Genomic DNA, 18,269 nt, shown 5'->3' on the forward strand with positions numbered 1-18,269 from the left:
CTGGGACCCCAGTCACAGTGACTAACATTTGTTGTTTGTTCCCTCCTCCTCCCCCACACCCAGCTAAAGAAGCACGTGCAGTAAAGTGCCTTGTTTTGGTAGGGTTCTGTTGTTGTTTTTCAATAGATATATCTGTTGCTATGTACTTTGATAAGACCAGGTGAAAGAAATGCACCTTGCACTGGAAGTCAAAAGCAGTGAAGTTTGTGATGGTCATTTTTTGGGTGATTTCATTCCATAGGCTTGGACCAGCCCCAGAGAAGGTTCTCTCTCCCGCACAGACGAGCTTTATTCTTATTGTGTTTAGGTTGAATGCTGCATTCATCTTCCCCCATCATCTCCTATTTGTACACTATGAGAGATTATCTAGTGAATCCAAGATTTTTTTCCCTTCTTCTGTTAATATAAACCTAGCGACTTAATAGCATTTGTATTTCATGTCACATATAAAAAGGACAATCTGTATATTTCAATTAAGTTCCTTCAGTAAGAGGCTCCTTAACTGCTTAGTATGTTTATTCTTATTGACAATTTCCATTCTCAGGTGCTGTATTGATAGTGGAAAATCAGTTAGACACAATGGTGAACAGTAACTATAATTAAAATGTTGCATGCACATTTTGTGATATTACCAACAGATATACAAGATGTTTGAACTCTAGCAACAATGTTAATTTAAGTCATAAATAAAATGCATATGCACTAAAATTAAAACAAGTGTGTTTCCAAATTATAGATGAAAAGTATGGACATACATTGCACAGGCAATTAGACACAACGCTTTGTTTCTATTTTTCCCAAAATCTTTAGAGGAAATGTTTGATCACAAATATAGTGCAGCTCAGTTACCTGGAAATAAGTTATAGAAGTTAACCTAACAAGAAGGATATCAATAAGCATGGCTGGGGATAGTCATGGAAGAACCCAGTCTTACTTAGCATTTTTGTTTTTGGCTGAGCATGAGTACTTCTATCTATTCATATCTCCTTTTATTTCTTCTTCAAGTGGTGTGAGAAATTATTCTATATCCTACTTTAAATATTTTGATTGTCTCAAACTCTGTTAAAAGATGAGTGTTTGGGTTGAACACTGCATTCAACTTCCCCCATGATCTGCTATCTGTGCACTATGAGAGAGCGTCTAGTGAAGATAGCTTTTCTTCTGCCGCTGCTGATATACACCCACCCATTAGCGATGTGCACCACCCGCCATTTTTGAGTATTGGTAAACAGGCCTCCATTTTATCTGAAATAATTTCTAGTCAGTTATTTTTGTCCAAAAACATAATCTTCCTACCAAATACCAAGAAGCAGATTATGCTTCTTTACCATACTGAATATGCATTAAGATAGGGTAAAATTTTCTTCCGTGAGCTACACTGCTGCTCACTTACACACAGGGCAAATCATAACTACATATTCTGAGTGCAACCCATGTATGGGAACTCCCATTGTCAACAGAAGAGACTAAGTATACAATATGTATTACAGATACATACTATGGATATGAGACCCACACTGTACTTCTGAGAGAAACTATACTATTTAGATAACTATTGTTTTCAATGCTTCCTCCATGCCCCATCTGTAGTTTTAATCTAATGTGACCTAGGCTTGAATAGTTTCAATCTGAAAATTAAGCAGCTAGATCAAAGAATGAATTCTTTTCCCTTTTCCCCAGAACTCAGACATCTGTCATAACAATGGAATTGGTGGACATGATTTACCTGTGGAAAAGAGTGTTAAGAATAGCTAAGGCACTGAACATAATGAAAAGTGATCTAGAATTCTGAGAGGCCATATTGCCACTAAGCTAAGGAGGAACATGACACACACACTGCACTTTAGTTTTGAGAACCAGAATTTCAAAGGGATTTTGAAACTGCACTGAAGGTTTTTATGTATATAAGCCAAGATTGTTTGGGTTAAACAGACAATTTAGAGCAACTTTGGGAAGGAAAAGGACAACCTGGGATGTTTTCTATGAACAGAAAAAAATATCCTTAAAGGGATGGTGGGCATCTCCTTTCCTTTGCACTCCAAGTAAGAATTTCAGTGGCTGAAAAGCATCCTCAGCCTCCAACTATGGAGTCACTCCAAACTAACATCATCTTCTAAATTGCCCTTTCCTGCCCGCCAAACTCAGAATTGGACCTTGCTCTTGATCTACTTTTCCAGAGAAACTAGTGATCTGCTGGTTGTTTAGACAGGAGCCATCTCTCAGCTCAAGGTTGATACCTCCCATCAGCCATCTGTCATATGACCATAAAAAACAGCAACACAACAGCTTCTTCTTCCTCTTAGTTTTTGTCTGTCTTTGATTAGTGAAATTCACTAAATAAAAACTAAAAACTATGTGAGTAAGCTGAGGATGTTTCATTGCAGTTCAGTTCAGCTTTCCATCATTTAAGGGTTAACAAAAACTGAATTATTTGGATTTGGACTGGGCCAGATCATTATCTGGTTTAAATCAGCATTGATCAATAGAAGTCAATAGAACAAAGCAGAACATTAGAGGATGGGTGGTTATTACGGAGTTAAACCTCAGCCCATGAGAAAGAACCTTGAAGTTTAGCACTGGCAGTAGTTTAGTACTAGCAATAGGGTGCACCAAGTAATAGCCAGTTAATCTATAAACCGAAAGAATACTCTGAGAAATGTCTCATTGAGTAGCAAATGCATTTAGGAAAGTTTTTCTCCCTCTTCACAGACTCCTGACTCTGCATCTGCTTTCCCCAAGTGAAATATTTATAGATGTGCTACAGCTTGTGCTCATTGTGGCCAGTATTATAGAAATTCATTTGAGGCAAAGGCAAGATCATTTCTTGCCTGGTGTAAAATGCATCTTCACTCCACTGGTATCGGAATGCAAGCTACAATTCAACAGCTGAACACAAAGTGAAAAAGTCACATTGAATTAATTTGGCTTTCATGTAGACTTCGTGCACTTCTATCTCAATTTGGTATTAGCATTTAAGGGCATTTTTAAAGTGTTACTTTAGTGTACATGTATATAATGTGAATCTATATTAAAATTGCAAATAGTTGAAGTCATTTTAGACCCAGCAATTGGGAAACAAATGTCTTCAATCACAAAATTTATTCTCAGTGTATTTTCAACTTCTTGAATTTTCATAAATTCAAAAGCTTTACATATTTTAGCTATTTTAATTCTATTAGTTATTATAAATCTAAGCATACATGAATTTGCAAAACTGGAGGAAGAATTAGGCAGCTGTATAATACCCTGGGTTCTTTTCTTTTATTATTGGCAAAATTAAAGGAATCTTTGAGGCTCACAAATGATTTTTGTGCAAAAGATTAGAAATGTGCTGGATATTTGCATCATCTGCACATAAGGAGTGAACTATATAGTCATAGATAATGTACTTTGTAAAAAGATTGAAAAGAGATTTGTGCATGAAACTTTCCAAATCCATTTTACAGCTGCTATTTTGCACAGCCCACATTCTATCAAAATAAAACACAAACTCGTGTTTCAAGGAGCCTGGAAATGCATCTCCTACACGCTACAGTATATTGTTTAGTTGACATAGACAACCCGTAGTAAAATCTGTAACTCAGTGGAGATATCTGCCAATTGAACAGACACAGATGATGCACATAAGATTCATACAGAAGTGCACTAACAATAAGCTTTTGCATATAAAACTATCCCTTAAGAAGAGATTGTGCTTGAAACTCTTTTATAGTTACAGTATTTTTGTTTGTTATGTTTAAGAGGCACTGCATAAATATGAAGTTAGTCACCTAATGCACTTAATATTTCTCAATTGAGGACTATTGCAGCTTTACTCTATGTCTAGGTGCTGATTATACTTTGGTTTGCTTTACAGTAGTAACATTGCACTGGCAACACAGGTGATACTAAGAGGAAAGCTGGAGACACTGCCAACTGGAGGATCGAAACAAATAGTTCACTCTTTTACTTCTTTTCATGCTTCTTGGTTAATTCCCCTCTTTCTAACTGCAGACTCACACTGCTGTTTACTTTCTTCTCCTGTTGTTGGCTCTCCTGAGAGACTTGCTGAACTGCCTGCAGGATGGCAGTTTGCACAATCTGTTTGCTGGCATTCTGTAACGCAACTTCTTCTTGTTCATTTCCAGATTTCTCACCTACAAAAATAAAAGTTTGAAAAAAAGGAATTTAAGACACCTGCTATAACAGGAGGTGATCTAGAAAGGTGGATCTATCTACAACATTGTCAGAGTCAACACAGCCTTCAGCAAGAATGAAGAGGGATGGCTTGTTCCTGCATAGATTCACCACCTGAATGGAGGAGGGGGTGTGCATCAGATAGAAGTGCTACTGAGATGTGGAATGGCCACATGTTCACTTGGTAGGTTGAGAACAGAGGAGCCTTCCACCAACCCTCTTGGGCAACAATTTACTTGGGCTATGCGCTTGGATGAGGATTTAGACTTAGCATATCTGACACCTTCTCCTTTACTGCTATATAAAGAAAGACTATGCTTCTAACAGTTTATTTATCTTTAATAAAAAAACCCCACCAAACCCAATTCCCACTGACATCAGTGTCAACATTTCCATTGGCTTCAGAAATTGAATTATTTTAAGGTGTAAATTGATTAATCTTTAACAAACTATTCCTGCAAATATATTTGCATTAAAAAGTTACTTACCTGCTCTGTAAGTTCTGCTCGTGAGGGCACAGATGTGTATCCCACTTTGGTGCATTTGTGCCTAGTGCACCAAGAGTTGGAGACTTTTTTTCCCCTGCAGGAGAATCTGTCACTGTCGGGACAGCATATACACCCTGGGTCTCCTCATGGCCCCTTCCGAGGCTATGTAAGGGTGGTGTTACCCTAATCCCCCCACCTCAGTTCCTTTGGACCAGAGAGCTAGACAAAGACTCCAGGAAACAAGGGGTGGAGGGTGGGTCATGGAATACACATCTGCACCCACATCTAAAAGAACAACAGTAACAGAACAGGCAAGTAATTATTTTTTCTTCAAATGTTTGCAGATGTTCATTCCACTTAGGTGACTCACCTCCAGTATACGCTTGGATCTAGTTAAACAATGACTATAATATTAATTTGCCAAAATTTTCATCTGGTCCGGATGCAGTTATGATGGCATAGTGATGCATGAATGTATATAGTGAGGACCACATGGTAGTCCTACAAATGTCCAATATAGGAACATCCCTCAGGAAAGCGACTGATGAAGGTGGAGTCCCTGTGGAATGGGCTGAGAGTCTTGGAAGAGGAGTGTCAGCTATCCAATATGCTGTCGTGATCCAGGAGGTGATCTATCTTGAAATCGTCTGCATTGAGACTACTTGCCCTTTCATACAGTTTGGATACAACACAAAAAGACAAGGTGATTGGACTCTCTCATTTCACTCCTGAGCCCTACCTTGTTCCTGATTTCTGCCTTCCTGTCCTATTCCTGGTTCCTGTCTTATTCCAGATCCCTACTTCTCTGCCCCACCCCTGGCTACTGACTTTGGCTTTGACCCTTGGCTTGATTCCTGACACCAGCTCTGACCCTTGGTTTGACCTTTGGCTCTGACCCACACCTCTGATTCCTGACTCCTGACTCCTGCAGCGACAATTAGGCCTGACCACCACTGGTCTGACCACCTACATCCCAGCCTATGACACCAACCTGTTCAGGTTGTGTCTGGGTGATAGACAGATTTCAACCATGAGGCTATGTGTCCCAGCAATCTCAGGCAAGTCCGAACTGTGGTGGACAGAAGAGATCTGAGGGACTTGCACAATTTGTGAGTCATTTAAAACCTGTGAGGAAGAAAAGTAGTCAAATTCACAGAATTGAGTAGGGCCCCAATGAACTTAAGCCTCTGAGTTGGAATAAATAGTGACTTTTTCCTTGTTCAGAAGGAGTCTCAGATGACTGAAAAAGCAGAGATTAACCTGAAGTGGCCCCAAATCTGATCCTGTGAAGAACCTTGTACCAGCCAATCACCCAGTTAAGGGAAGATGTGGATATCGTTCTTCCTTAAGAAGACCGCCACTACCACCGAACATTTTGTGAATACACGAGAAACCGAAGACGGGCCAAATGGAATTACCATGGCCTGGCAATGGCGGTTCCCCCCACCCCTCACCAGAAAGCTGAGGAATCTCCAGTGATTGGGCAATACCACCACTGGGAAAATATGTATTTCAAAGATCAAAAGCAGCAAACCAATTGTTGATATCTAGGGAGGGGAGTATAAAAGCTAGGGTAATCATGTGGTATCTCAGTTGCTTGATAAATTTGTTGAGAACCTGAAGGTCCAAAACAGGTCTCAGTCCTCCCTTGAACTTGGGGATAAGGAAATAATGGAAATAGAAGCCCTGTCCTTGAAACTGCAGGGGAACTTTCTCTATAGCCCTTAGGATGAGTGGAGTCTGAACTTCTTGAAGGAGCACAGACTTGTGAGATTGGTCCCTGAAAGGGGACAGGGAAAGGGGGACAAATAAGAACTGGATCAAATATCCCAGTCCCACTGTACTTAGGATCCACGTGTCCAAGATTATTGTCTTCCAAGTGAGAAAGTGAGGAAAATCTGTCCCAAATTGGGGGGGGAAGGGGGGGAAGGGATGGTTAGTTAACTAGTGGTTGCATTGCTGGTCTTGAAGAATTCGTGAAAAAAGCTGTTTCCCTACAGCAGGTTGAGGGCAATACGATTGGTTAGACTGGAACTGGATGCTCTCCTCTTCTGAGGCTTCTGTCTCTTCCTAGGAGAGTCCTATTGCCTTGGGAGATAAAAGGGTTGCCTCTGATATTATTGAGAGTATTATTGAGGAGGCTTATATTGGCATTTCTTGGTGGCCAGTTATAGGACATACACCGCCTCCCACCCCCAGAATGTGTGAGTCTTAAAAGAGTGCAATACCTCATTCGTGTTGTCTGAAAACAAATTTCGACAGTCCAAACATAAGTACTCAACAGACTGCTGAATGTCCAGCACTATCCAGAATTTACATAACCTTTCCCGTTATAATTGCAGAGGCCACAAACCTGGAGGAAGCATCTGCAATGTCTAGAGGAGACAAGAGTGAAGTCTTTGCCATCATTAAGAAGGCCCTGAACTCTTCCTTTGTATTGTCCAGCAATTTGTCTGGGAACTTTGACATCACCTCCTAATTAAGGAGGGTTTGCTGGTTTACTATCCTCATCTGGAGTGAGGCAGTAGTATAAATCTCTCCTCCTAATGCATCTAGTCTCTTAGACTCTTTATTTGGAGAGAGGGGTCAATTGCAATGTCCCTGCAGCGATCTCTCATTAACAACTGTGACAACTAGGGAGTTTGGGAGTAAAAACACTAGAACCCCTAAGAAGGGACGTTGCTGACAGAGTTAGAGATGCTGATGTGAGTCACAAGATTTTCTCCAGCTGCAGAAGGGCATCATTAATCAGGAAACTATCCTTTCCCGTGTAGATGCTTGGAGGATATCCAATAACTTGTGGGTATTTTCCTATACCAGTTCAGGTTCAATGCCCAGGGCTGTAGCCATTCTCTTAAGTAAGTCTTGGTAGAATTGAAAATCCTCTGGGACTGGAGAAGAGGAAATCAGTACCACCGAGTCATTCAGAGAGGGCAAAGCCAGAATTGCGGGGGTCAATGTTTCCTCTTGAGGCAAAGATTTATCATCTGGCAAGGGCTCTCCCACAAGAAGCCGTTCAGGAGGACGGGTATCCTCCCGTATCTGCATCAAAGGGGGCTCTGGAGGCTGGTCTGCCTCACAACTGGACAGAAGGGGGAATCTATCCTTGGACAAGCGCTGAGGTCCTGACCTGAGGGAGAGAGATCCACCCCATCAGTCCCCTGAAGGCCCTTGTGGGAAGGGCTATGGCACAGTAGGCCAGTACATATTGGGCCAGGATGGTCTGCCCCTGCTATAAGAGTGGCTGTGCTCTCAGTACCAATTTTTGTCCCCTACCTGATTCTTGGATGCTTTGCCTGACCCCTTTCATTGAGATTGAGATGAACGAGAGCTGGACTCTGACTCAAAATTTGATGAGTCCTCAGGGCATTGGTGGAGCCCATCCCAGTGGGACCACTGGATATCCCAATCTGTATATTGACCAATGAAGGGGAGGTACCATCAGTAACTGTGGTGGAACCTGAGTTGTTACTGGAAGGGTATATGAGATGGTATATGAGGTCCTGAGATGGCTATATGAATGGGTCCAGGACCAGAAAGGAGCATACTGCTGGTACTGATGAGCCTGATGGAGCCAGTCCCCATTCCAAAAAGCAACAAGGTACCAAACAAGTAAGCAAATGCATATCAAGGTCAGAAGTGTAGCAGGCACTGAAGACAGAGGGTGCAATTGCACCAGCCCCACAGGCACAAAGACCATGGACAGTGCCTGTTTCTTCATCAGTATTGGGGCCATAAGCATTTGTAAACTAGGCCCTGAAATCAAAGGATGTGCTGGACATAGAATCACTGTGGGTACCAATGTAGGGCTGACCTCTTGTGTAAACAGAGATGCAGGCACAGAGAGACATAGAAGATCTGCTCCTGCCATAAAGGATTGCAGGATAAAAGGTACTGAAAGGGATAGCACTGCCACAGTGTTCCTAGGTACCGAACTCAACAGCTGTCTCTCGGATGGTTCTGGAGTCAACTGTATAGTACCAGGATCCTCCCACTTCACTACCGGGGAGACACAAGTTGATGGCCCAGCTCTACCCTGGGTTCCTGGGTCTTGATGTCGCTTAGTGCCTGTTATAGATGAAGAGGATGATGAATCTCTCTTCAAGGTCTGCTGACTCTGATCTATTTTATGGGTCCTCTTATTGGGAACCCCAGGAGAAGGTGAACGACCCCTTTTCCTTCTCAGAGGAGAATCAGAGTCTAGGGGTCTGTCCAGAATTACTGCAGAGGTAGAGGATGGCTGGCCAAATGATCTGATGATGGCCCTGGTGCTGAGGCAGGCCTCACAGTTAGATCCCTACCAAATTCACAGCCATGAAAAATGTGTCATGGACCTGTGAAATCTGGTCCCCCACTGTGAAATCTGGTCTTTTGTGTGCTTTTATGCTATACTATACAGATTTCATGGGGGGAGACCAGCGTTTCTCAAACTGGGGGTCCTGTGTCAAAAGGGAGTTCCAGGAGGGGGTCACAAGGTTATTTTAGAAGGACAGTCATGGTCAGTGTTCCCTCTAATTTTCCCCACATATGTGCAGAATGAATTTTGTTATGTGCACCAATATGGAGGTGATGTGTCACATATCACCTCCATATTGGTGCACATAACAAAATTTATGTGGTGGTGGTGAGGCTGAGGGGTTTGGAGTGTGGGGGGGGCTCAGGGCTGGGGCAGAGGGTTGGGTGCCGGGGGGGGGGGAGGGGGGGGAGGGGTTGAAGGCTCCAGCTGGGGATGCGGGTTCTGGGATGGGGTTGGGAATGAAGGGCTCTGGGCTGGGGCAGAGGGTTGGGGGTGCAAGGGTGAGGGCTCCAGCTGGGGTGCGGGCTCTGAGGTGTGCCCGGGAATGAGGGGTTTGGGGTGCAGGAGTGTGCTCTGGGGCTACAGTGGGGAGAGAGGACTTCCCTCCAGCTCTCTCCCCCTGCAACAGCACCTGGGCTGGAGGGAAGAGGCGCCTCTCCCTGCTGTGGCAGCTCCGGGGCTGGGGCCACGGGATAGGCCGTGGCAGGTTCGGACCGGGGGCGGAGCACCCTGGCCACAGCAGGTCCATGGCTGAGTTGGGGATGGGGGAGGAGCACCCCGGCCACGGCAGGTCCGGCCATGGCTGTGTTCGGGCCACACTTCCCCCAGCTGTGCAACGTACAGGAACAACTCACTATTGCCACCCTTACTTCTGCACTGACTTGGGAGCTGGGTGGCCGGAGAGCGGCGGCTGTTGGCCGGGCACCCGGCTCTGAAGGCAGCACCCCACCAGCAGCAGCACAGAAGTAAGGGTGGGAATACCATACCATGCCACCCTTACTTCTGCACAGCTGCCTGCAGAGCTGGGTGGCCGGAGCGTGGCAGCTGTTGACTGAGGGCCCTGCCCTTATATGGCCTTGGGAAGGTCCATGGAGAGGAGCAGGGTGTGCACACTGCCCCGATGGGTACTGCTGTGGGGAAAAAGTCTCTGGCTTTCAGTGCACCGGGTGTGAACACATCTGAGTGGAATACCACTTGAACTACCCAGATTACTGAAAAAACAACAACTAGAGGTGCATATTACTTACTTAATACAAGTTGTCTCATTGATTCTTGTTTCATCAGTGTTACAATCAAGAGAACAATTGGAGTGATGTAGCAACAGAGGGTCAGGATCCTCAACTGGTGTAAACTTGGTGCAGCTCCACTGAAGTCAATGGAACTACAAGGATTTACATGAGCAGAGAAGCTGGCCAAAAGTTTGCAGTGAAGTAAATGTAGGTGGGCTACAGTCAGGAATAATCATTCAACAGGAAAAACATTGTATCATGTTAAGGATTTGTCTTGATCCAAGAAAAGAAATTTCAGAGTTAAGGACACAGGGCCAGATATTTTTAGACATGTAGGAATGCAGATAGGCACCTAATGGGGTTTTCAACAGCAAGAGATAGATGCTTGGGCCCAGATACTTGATTTCAATGGGAGTTAGGTTCCTAAATACCTTTTGAGGATTGGGGACCTAAGTGATTTTGAAAATCCCCCTAGCCACCTATCTGCATCTTTAGGCACATAAATGCCTTTGAAAATCTGTTTGAGCGTGCTCATAAGGCTGTGAGTTTGCCACGGAAGTCACAGATTCCGTGATCTCCATGAATTCTGCAGTGGCCACTGCCCCCCCCCCCCAGCAGCAGCAGGAGTTTGGGTGGGGCACTGGGGGTTGGGGTGCAGGAGGCAGTGAGGGTCTGGGCAGCACTTATCTCAGGGGGCTTCCCCAAAAGCAGCAACATCCCTCAGCTCTTAGGGGGAGGTGCAGCCAGGGAGCCTTGCGCACTGCCTCTGCCTGCAGGCTCTGCCCCCAAACATCCCCACTGGTCACAGCTCCTGGCCAATGGGAGCTGTGGAGCCAGCGCTCAGGGAGGAAGCAGCGCACAGAGCTGCATGGCCATATCCCCACCTAGGAATGTCACCACTTCCGGGGAGGCACGGAGCTGGGTAGGGAGCCTGCCAGCCCCACCAACACCCACCCCACACGCACCAGCGCGGGTCCCAGGCACCGCCGTGGCACCGCCTACTCCCGTGTGGCACCGCCTACTCCCCCCTGCCCAGCACCAGTGGGAGTCCTAGCCCCCCGCCAGCACCCGCAGCACACACCCCCCGGGCAACCCTCCTCCCCAAGATTTAGTCAGGGTTATATAGTACAAGTCATGGACAGGTCAAGGGCTATGAATTTTTGTTTACTGTCTGTGACCTGTCCATGACCTTTACTAAAAATACCTGTGACTAAAATGACAGGTTTCAGAGGAACAGCCGTGTTAGTCTGTATTCGCAAAAAGAAAAGGAGTACTTGTGGCACCTTAGAGACTAACCAATTTATTTGAGCATGAGCTTTCGTGAGCTACAGCTCACTTCATCAGATGTATACCGTGGAAACTGCAAATGTAAAAATGTAGCCTTACTGATAATGCAAACTCTGCATAATGAGTGAGCTCATTTCATTCTTAATTGGCCCTGTTGTGCCTAGGTATCAGGATATGTAATTGGCTCTCTGTTCTGAAGCCACATGAGAGGAGCTCTTTACATAATAACTGTGGTAAATCAGAGTCCACTGAAGATTAAGCTCTGAGTGAAGCCCGTCTGTTTTGAGCTGTGAGAAATTCCCAGTCTTTACTTTACAAATCTTTCAAGATAAAATTTAAGATTCTTATGACAGGGTTATTAGCAAAATGTTGTTCTCACCTGGTGGAAAGCAATGCAAAGTCTTGGTGTTATATGTCCAAATCAGAAGCACGACACCACCCAAACTCCTAGCCTTATGAGAAAGGGAATTTGTGAGCTCCACTGCTTTGTAAGGAGAGATGTTATTTAGTTTTAGCAAGGTCATTTTGAAATGTAATGATTAACTTAATGTAATTTTATTTTTAAATTACCATACCTTAAGATAGATTTTGCCCAAAATATAAAATAGGAATGTGGTTTAAGATTTTGAAAGAATTTACACTTAGTATCTGAGCTGACAAAATTTGGTTCCATGTTAAAGAAGCTAAATCAAACTCCTTGAAAGCCAGATTTTAGATGAAAACATTGACACAATGGAACCACTTGAATTCTTGGCACTATCTGCTCCCTTCTATTCAGTTTCTTCCATTCCCAAGCATTTGAAACAGTAAGTGTTTTCTGGATTTAGTTCAATGTCATTTAACAATAAACTACACAATATTTCTCTATTATCCAAGAACTAATGTATCACAGAGTCAATTTGTCCTCTTGTAAGGCAGTCAGAGATCAGCCAACTTCAGCTAGTGTCCTAAAGGTGATATTTTATCAAGAAGGATGGATAAATATAAGATTGAAAACAAAGCAAAATGTATTAAAGTAGGGTTTATGCAGTCTCATATAAATTTCTAGAAGCTTGATCTGTGTCCAAAAACTTCGCTTCATCCACCAAATCAGTTTTTATTCTTAATAAAAACATACTGCACCATGCATGATGCTGTTGAATGTTGTTCCTTTCCCCCCCTTTTTCTAGGAGTACTTCCATGTTTATTTCACAAGTTCTTTCTGATTTTCTGCATTTAGGTTATAGTCTATAAATCTAAACATGAATTTATTTCTGAAGATGATGCAGCAGGGGTCGTATCCACAGAGTTTCACAGACATTTTTCACACTGTGAATAGCCACATGTGAATGAATTTTCTTCCTGTGAAGTTTGTTCTCCCCACCGCCATGAAAAATGGCAAACAATTAAGTGTGGTATGTTTCCCAAATCCATGAAAATGTCACTTTTTTTTTTTGCCTGTGGTGATAGAATTTTTGCAGAACTCTGGACTGCAGCATGCATAATGCAACATGATTAATTTGTTGTTTAGTGTTTTGAAAGTGTCCAGCAAATCACTGATTTATGTTGTTGACATTACATAATGGATCAGCCTATGACATTTGGAAACGTGTAACAGTAAGCAATTTACTAAAACCCCACACAATATTGCTGTGTGAGTATTTGCAAGAATGTTTGTCCTAATTATTTTACAAAGGGAAAATTCTGTCCCCTGCCACGTACGTGTGTGTGCGTGCGGGGGGACCTCCATTCCCAGAGTGGCGCTCTGAAGGGGTTGGTCCATGGCACCAGGCAGGGTGCTTTGAGGACAGGAAAAGGCTGTGGCTGGTGCTGAGGAGTTTTGTTTTGCAGTAGGTCCACTTCCAAAAAACTCTAACTATAATGCATGTTTCAGCAGAGGGTCTGTAGTAAGGTAACAGCATTGTGTCCAGAAACTAGCATTGTTTAATGACTAAGATCCTGTTCTGGGTATCAAAGAGTAGGAAGGGATGATTTGGTATCCATACATTTTAATCTAGGTTTTTATACTGGCACCCATCACTATAGTACCTCTATCTATATAATAGAAATTTCTAAGTTATCTGACTATTAAGTAAAAAAAACAACTTAGTGCTTGCAGAGCAGGGAGTGGTTATATTATCACTAATAAACAGCACCGCTTTTAGCTAGTTGTTCAATTCCTGATACTGCATTTAACTGCTACTCCGGCTGACACAACACATGGAAAATGATTTGCACATTCAGTAGTTTTGTACCCCACCCCCCAAAATAATTTGAGAGGTTTAGGAAACCTCAAACTCTAATGGTACATCTACACAGCTGCTGGGACTGTGCTTCCTATCTTAAGTAGACAGACATATGCTAGCTCTTTTTGAGTAGTGTGGCTCAGGCTAGCCACCCGAGTACAGACGCAGGGGGTCTGGATGGGTTTGTAGTCAGACAGCTGGCCAAGCTGCCAGCTGTTCTATCCCTGCTGCACTGCTATTTTTAGCACACTCACTCAAGCAGACCTAGCCTGTCTTGCTACACAAGCTGCAAAGCATGTTTCCAGCTGCAGTGCAAACGTACCCAAAGAGTCACCAATCTCAAACTTCGAGTTCCAGTTTCACCGAAAACTGGCATGGTACATCAGCAGCTCAGCTTTTTAAGTACTCTTGGCTGGGATCAAAGCTGCTCTCCATGAAAGAAAAACGATTAATAATTTTGGGAAAATATAGTATTATAAATAGATGCCAAGGCTTTTTTTCATAAATCAATGGAATTATTGTTACTTAAAATCAAGAACCTCTTGTGAGGAAGATCCCACATGCGCTGTGGTGTTTTCTGGCTTCAAAGTACAGGAGTATAGGAAATGTTTTCAGGGAAACTGAGTTATAAACTAGGACTACAAGAACAGATTAAGATTTGCAGAAAGGTGTCAGCCCAGTGTGCATATAGTCACCTTCACACACACACACATGCACACACACGCTCACACACACCCCTGCACCTGCTCCACCCCCTCACAAACATCATGAGTCTTCTTGCATGACCTTGAAATCAAATCCCTCTCTCACCCCCTATAATGCAGGCCTTCATTCAGACTTGCTGCCTTCAGCTTGCTACAGACCGGCTTTAATAATGTGTGTATGCCCCAGGAAGTGAGTTTGCAACAGACAGTCATGCTACAGTAAGTCTCTGAATCACTTGCTTCTCTCCACATATCCATGCACAAAGTTGTGAGATATTATTGAGAAGTTAACACGCTAAAGACACGAGCCTGCTATTACACAGGGATAAATTAGAAATAGCTCCATGAAGGTCAATGAAGTTTCAAAGGTATAAAATTGGTTTAAGTGGCAGCTGAATCAGGTATTTAGCAGGAAACAGAAGCAGCATTTCTGGTGAATTGAAGGAAAGCAGTGGCAAGATGGTAATGAGGAGTGATCATGAGAGATCTTAGAAAGTTGAAAATTGAGTAGACATCACTCCTTACTGCCAAGCAATGTGGTGTTTATGCACCCCATCATATCTTCCTACAGCAAAGGGCTGCTGTGACGGGTTCAGTCCCAGAGACCCCCTTGGGACTGTCACCTGATGCACTGAGATTTCCTCTGAGACCATTTTCCCTGCCAGCTTGGGATTCCAGAACCCTGCCTTGTTGAGCCAGACACACTAGCCTGCTGCAACACAGACCCAGTTCTGGGCCACACCCCCAAAGCTGCAGACTTTAATCAAAAACTGCTCAGCAGGTCACCTATCTCCAGCACCCAGACATCCAGCTCCCAATGGGATCCAAACCCCAAATAAGTCTGTTTTACTCTGTATAAAGCTTATACAGGGTAAACTGGTAAATTGTCCGCCCTCTATAACACTGATAGAGAGATATGAGCAGCTGTTTGCACCCCCAGGTATTAATCACTTACTCTGGGTTTACTAATAAACAAAAGTGATTTTATTAAATATAACAAGTAGGATGTTCCAATAAGCTTCTTTCACAGACTAGACTCTTTCCTAGTCTGGGCCCAATCCTTTCCCCTGGTACAGTTCTTGTTAATTCCAGCTGGCATCTTAAGTAAAAAGCAGGGGACCCTGCTTTTTTACTCATGAACGGGACCCTCCTTGTCCTGTTCTACCCCTTTTTATAGATTTGACACAAGACAGGAATCCTTTGTCTCTCTGGGTCCTCACCCCTCCTTCTAAATGGAAGAGCACCAGGTTTAAGATGGATTCCAGTATCAGGTGACATGGAATCCATCTTTCATTTTTCATTACCCAGGGGCTGGCCTACAAGTACACAGGCAGGCTTGCAGGTAAACAGAGCCATTTACAGTCAATTGTCCTTGTCAATGGGAGCCATCAAGATTCTAAACCACCATTAATGGCCCACACTTTACATAATTACAATAGGACCTCAGAATTGTATTTCATATTTCTAGTTTCAAGTACAAGAATGATACATTCATACAAATAGGATGAACATATTCAGTAAGTTATAACCTTTGTAATGATACCTTACAAGAGACCTTTTGCATAAAGCATATTCCAGTTACATCATATTCAGATTCACAAAGTATATTGAGTGCAACGTCACAGCTTCACTGAAGACTCATGAAATGAATGGCACTTTTTCCTTTTCACTGACAAAGTTGTGACTGCTCACTAGCATTGAGGATCCCTAAAAGCAGCTGTAGTAAGTGGAGCCAGGAGTTTCATCTTTAATAGCACATATTATGCATGAACATGTATGCATGTGAGGAGAATGGCTGAGCACATATAGCAGGTTGCACAAATCCCAAGCATTCGAAGAAAGGAAATTGGAGGTAAAAGTTTAGGTTCTGCTTCATAGTAGCAATGAGTGTAGTTTCATTTAGCAGACATTTACACTAGAAACTGTTCTTTATTCAGGGTTCTTTTTGTGTAAACAGCTTTCAAGTTACCCATATTTAAAACTAAAAATCACATTCTTTTTTGCAAATTTCTTGGTAGTAGTTTAGCACTTTTAATTGAAGCAATGGGGATTAATTTATCTCACTTGGCTACAATCTTAATTTATGTAAATACTTCTAAATCTGAGTGAATCTTGAACCAGATCTGCATTTTGAAACTGCTTATCAGTAGTACTTGCATATATTCTCCATCCTTAAAAATTTACCATTTAATTTTATAACTATACGGTTTTGGATTGGAAGACTAATGATTTACATAAACCTCTTTATGCATCTGCATTTTCATGGGTGTTATATAATGTATTGTGCTATTTATTTGCAATATGATAGCACAATTATGATTTTTTTTTACTCTGATAAAGTCAGAGTACAGTAAACCGACAAAAATATTGCTATCTAGAAAATCAATCTCAATCATATATTAAAAGTTACTAAAATTAGATTTATAAGTCAACAATTAAAAAACCCAAATGAAATTTCAAATTGGGATGGAAGTGTGAGAAAAGGAGACTATGATTAGCTAAGAATTACAACCACCTCTTTTTAGGCACACTTTTAATAGAGGCAGAGAGGAGAGAATACTGCTGAAGTAAGGTATAAGTGGAGTAGATGTGTTTTGTCTCTGTGGAAGAAGTTACAGGATGTTGCCTGTAATATAAAGTAATTGTTAACAGTCATGATAGTAATTTAAGCTGTGTGCAGGTGGATCCCTGCATCTATATGGAGTTCACTGCAGAATCAGGACCTTAGTTTGCAACCCATACATCTTCCTCTTGGTTTGTGCCAGTGGAAAAATTCTTAAAGGACATGTTGTCTTCATTTTTGCTACATTAACACACTGTAGGCTGCTGGCGTGCTGAGATCACTGCCTATCATGCTGACCAATATTATTTTATTGTTTCCTTATGCTCCTCTGTCCATCTGCTGTCTCTTGTCTTATACTTAGGCTACATCTACACTATGAGCTAGGAGTGTAATTCCCCTGCTTGCGTACATATACTTGTGCTAGCTCTCATGGAGCTCACACACAACTATAAATAGCCATGTAGCTATAGTAGCATGGGACGTGGCAGCAGAGGCAGAGCTTAGAGGTGCTGAGTACATCTGAACCCCCCCCCCAGATTCAGGCGGGTTTGTACTTGGCCTGGCTAATCCAGGCCTCCACTGCCACTGTCTGTGCTACCACAGCGGCACTGCTATTTAGAGTTCTGCTAGTTCTCATTGAGCTAGCACAACGAGTACGTGTACACGCACAAGGGGAATGACGCGCCTAGCTCGTAGGATGAGAATAAATTATTTGGGGCAGGAACAGTCTTTTTGTTCTTTGTTTGTACAGTGCCTAGCACAGTGGTTCTCAAAGGGGGCTGCGGGAAGCGGCGCAGGCCAAGGGATGTGCTGGCCGCCCTTTCTGCAGCCCCCATTGGCCTGGAGCGGCGAAACACGGCCTGTAGGAGCCACGATCGGCCGAACCTGTGGACGCGGCAGGTAAACAAACTGGCCCAGCACGCCCGGGGCTTTCCCTGAACAAGGGGTGGACCACAGCTGAGAACCACTGGCCTAGCACAATGGGGCTTGGTCCATGAATGGGGTTATCACAGGGTAGTTGGTCTCTGTGGCTAGACTGAGCCCAGTGCCCCTGGACTGGAGCAGGTGTGCCTAATCCAGCTAATTAGAGCGGACCGGGCTATACCTGGGCCTATATCTGTGGTAAGTCCCTGGAACAAGGTGGAGCCAGAAGATCAGGGAAGCAAGCCTGTGGCTGCTGCTCCAAGCCAAAACCATTGGGTGAGGGTAGGAAGCTGCCAGGAGCTGGATTGGCAGAGATCCCTGGGAGGGGTGGTCCTGAAGCCTGGGGACCAGGTATTGACTTAAGATTGTGTTCTGT

The 18,269-nt window shown here is 43.4% G+C and overlaps 1 protein-coding gene across 1 annotated transcript in view; it reads right to left on the reverse strand.

The window, feature by feature from the left end:
* Positions 1-493: 493 nt before the first annotated feature.
* The window catches only part of AKAIN1 (A-kinase anchor inhibitor 1), a 32,857-nt gene continuing 15,081 nt past the window's right edge, over positions 494-18,269 (reverse strand). The window contains exon 2 of the mRNA XM_048840369.2: positions 494-4,136. Within this exon, the coding sequence (XP_048696326.1) occupies positions 3,946-4,136 (191 nt within the window). The 3' untranslated portion in view covers positions 494-3,945. The remainder of the gene's footprint in view (positions 4,137-18,269) is intronic.

Source organism: Caretta caretta, chromosome 2 (assembly GCF_965140235.1).
Source record: "Caretta caretta isolate rCarCar2 chromosome 2, rCarCar1.hap1, whole genome shotgun sequence".
Lineage (NCBI taxonomy): Eukaryota > Metazoa > Chordata > Testudines > Cheloniidae > Caretta > Caretta caretta.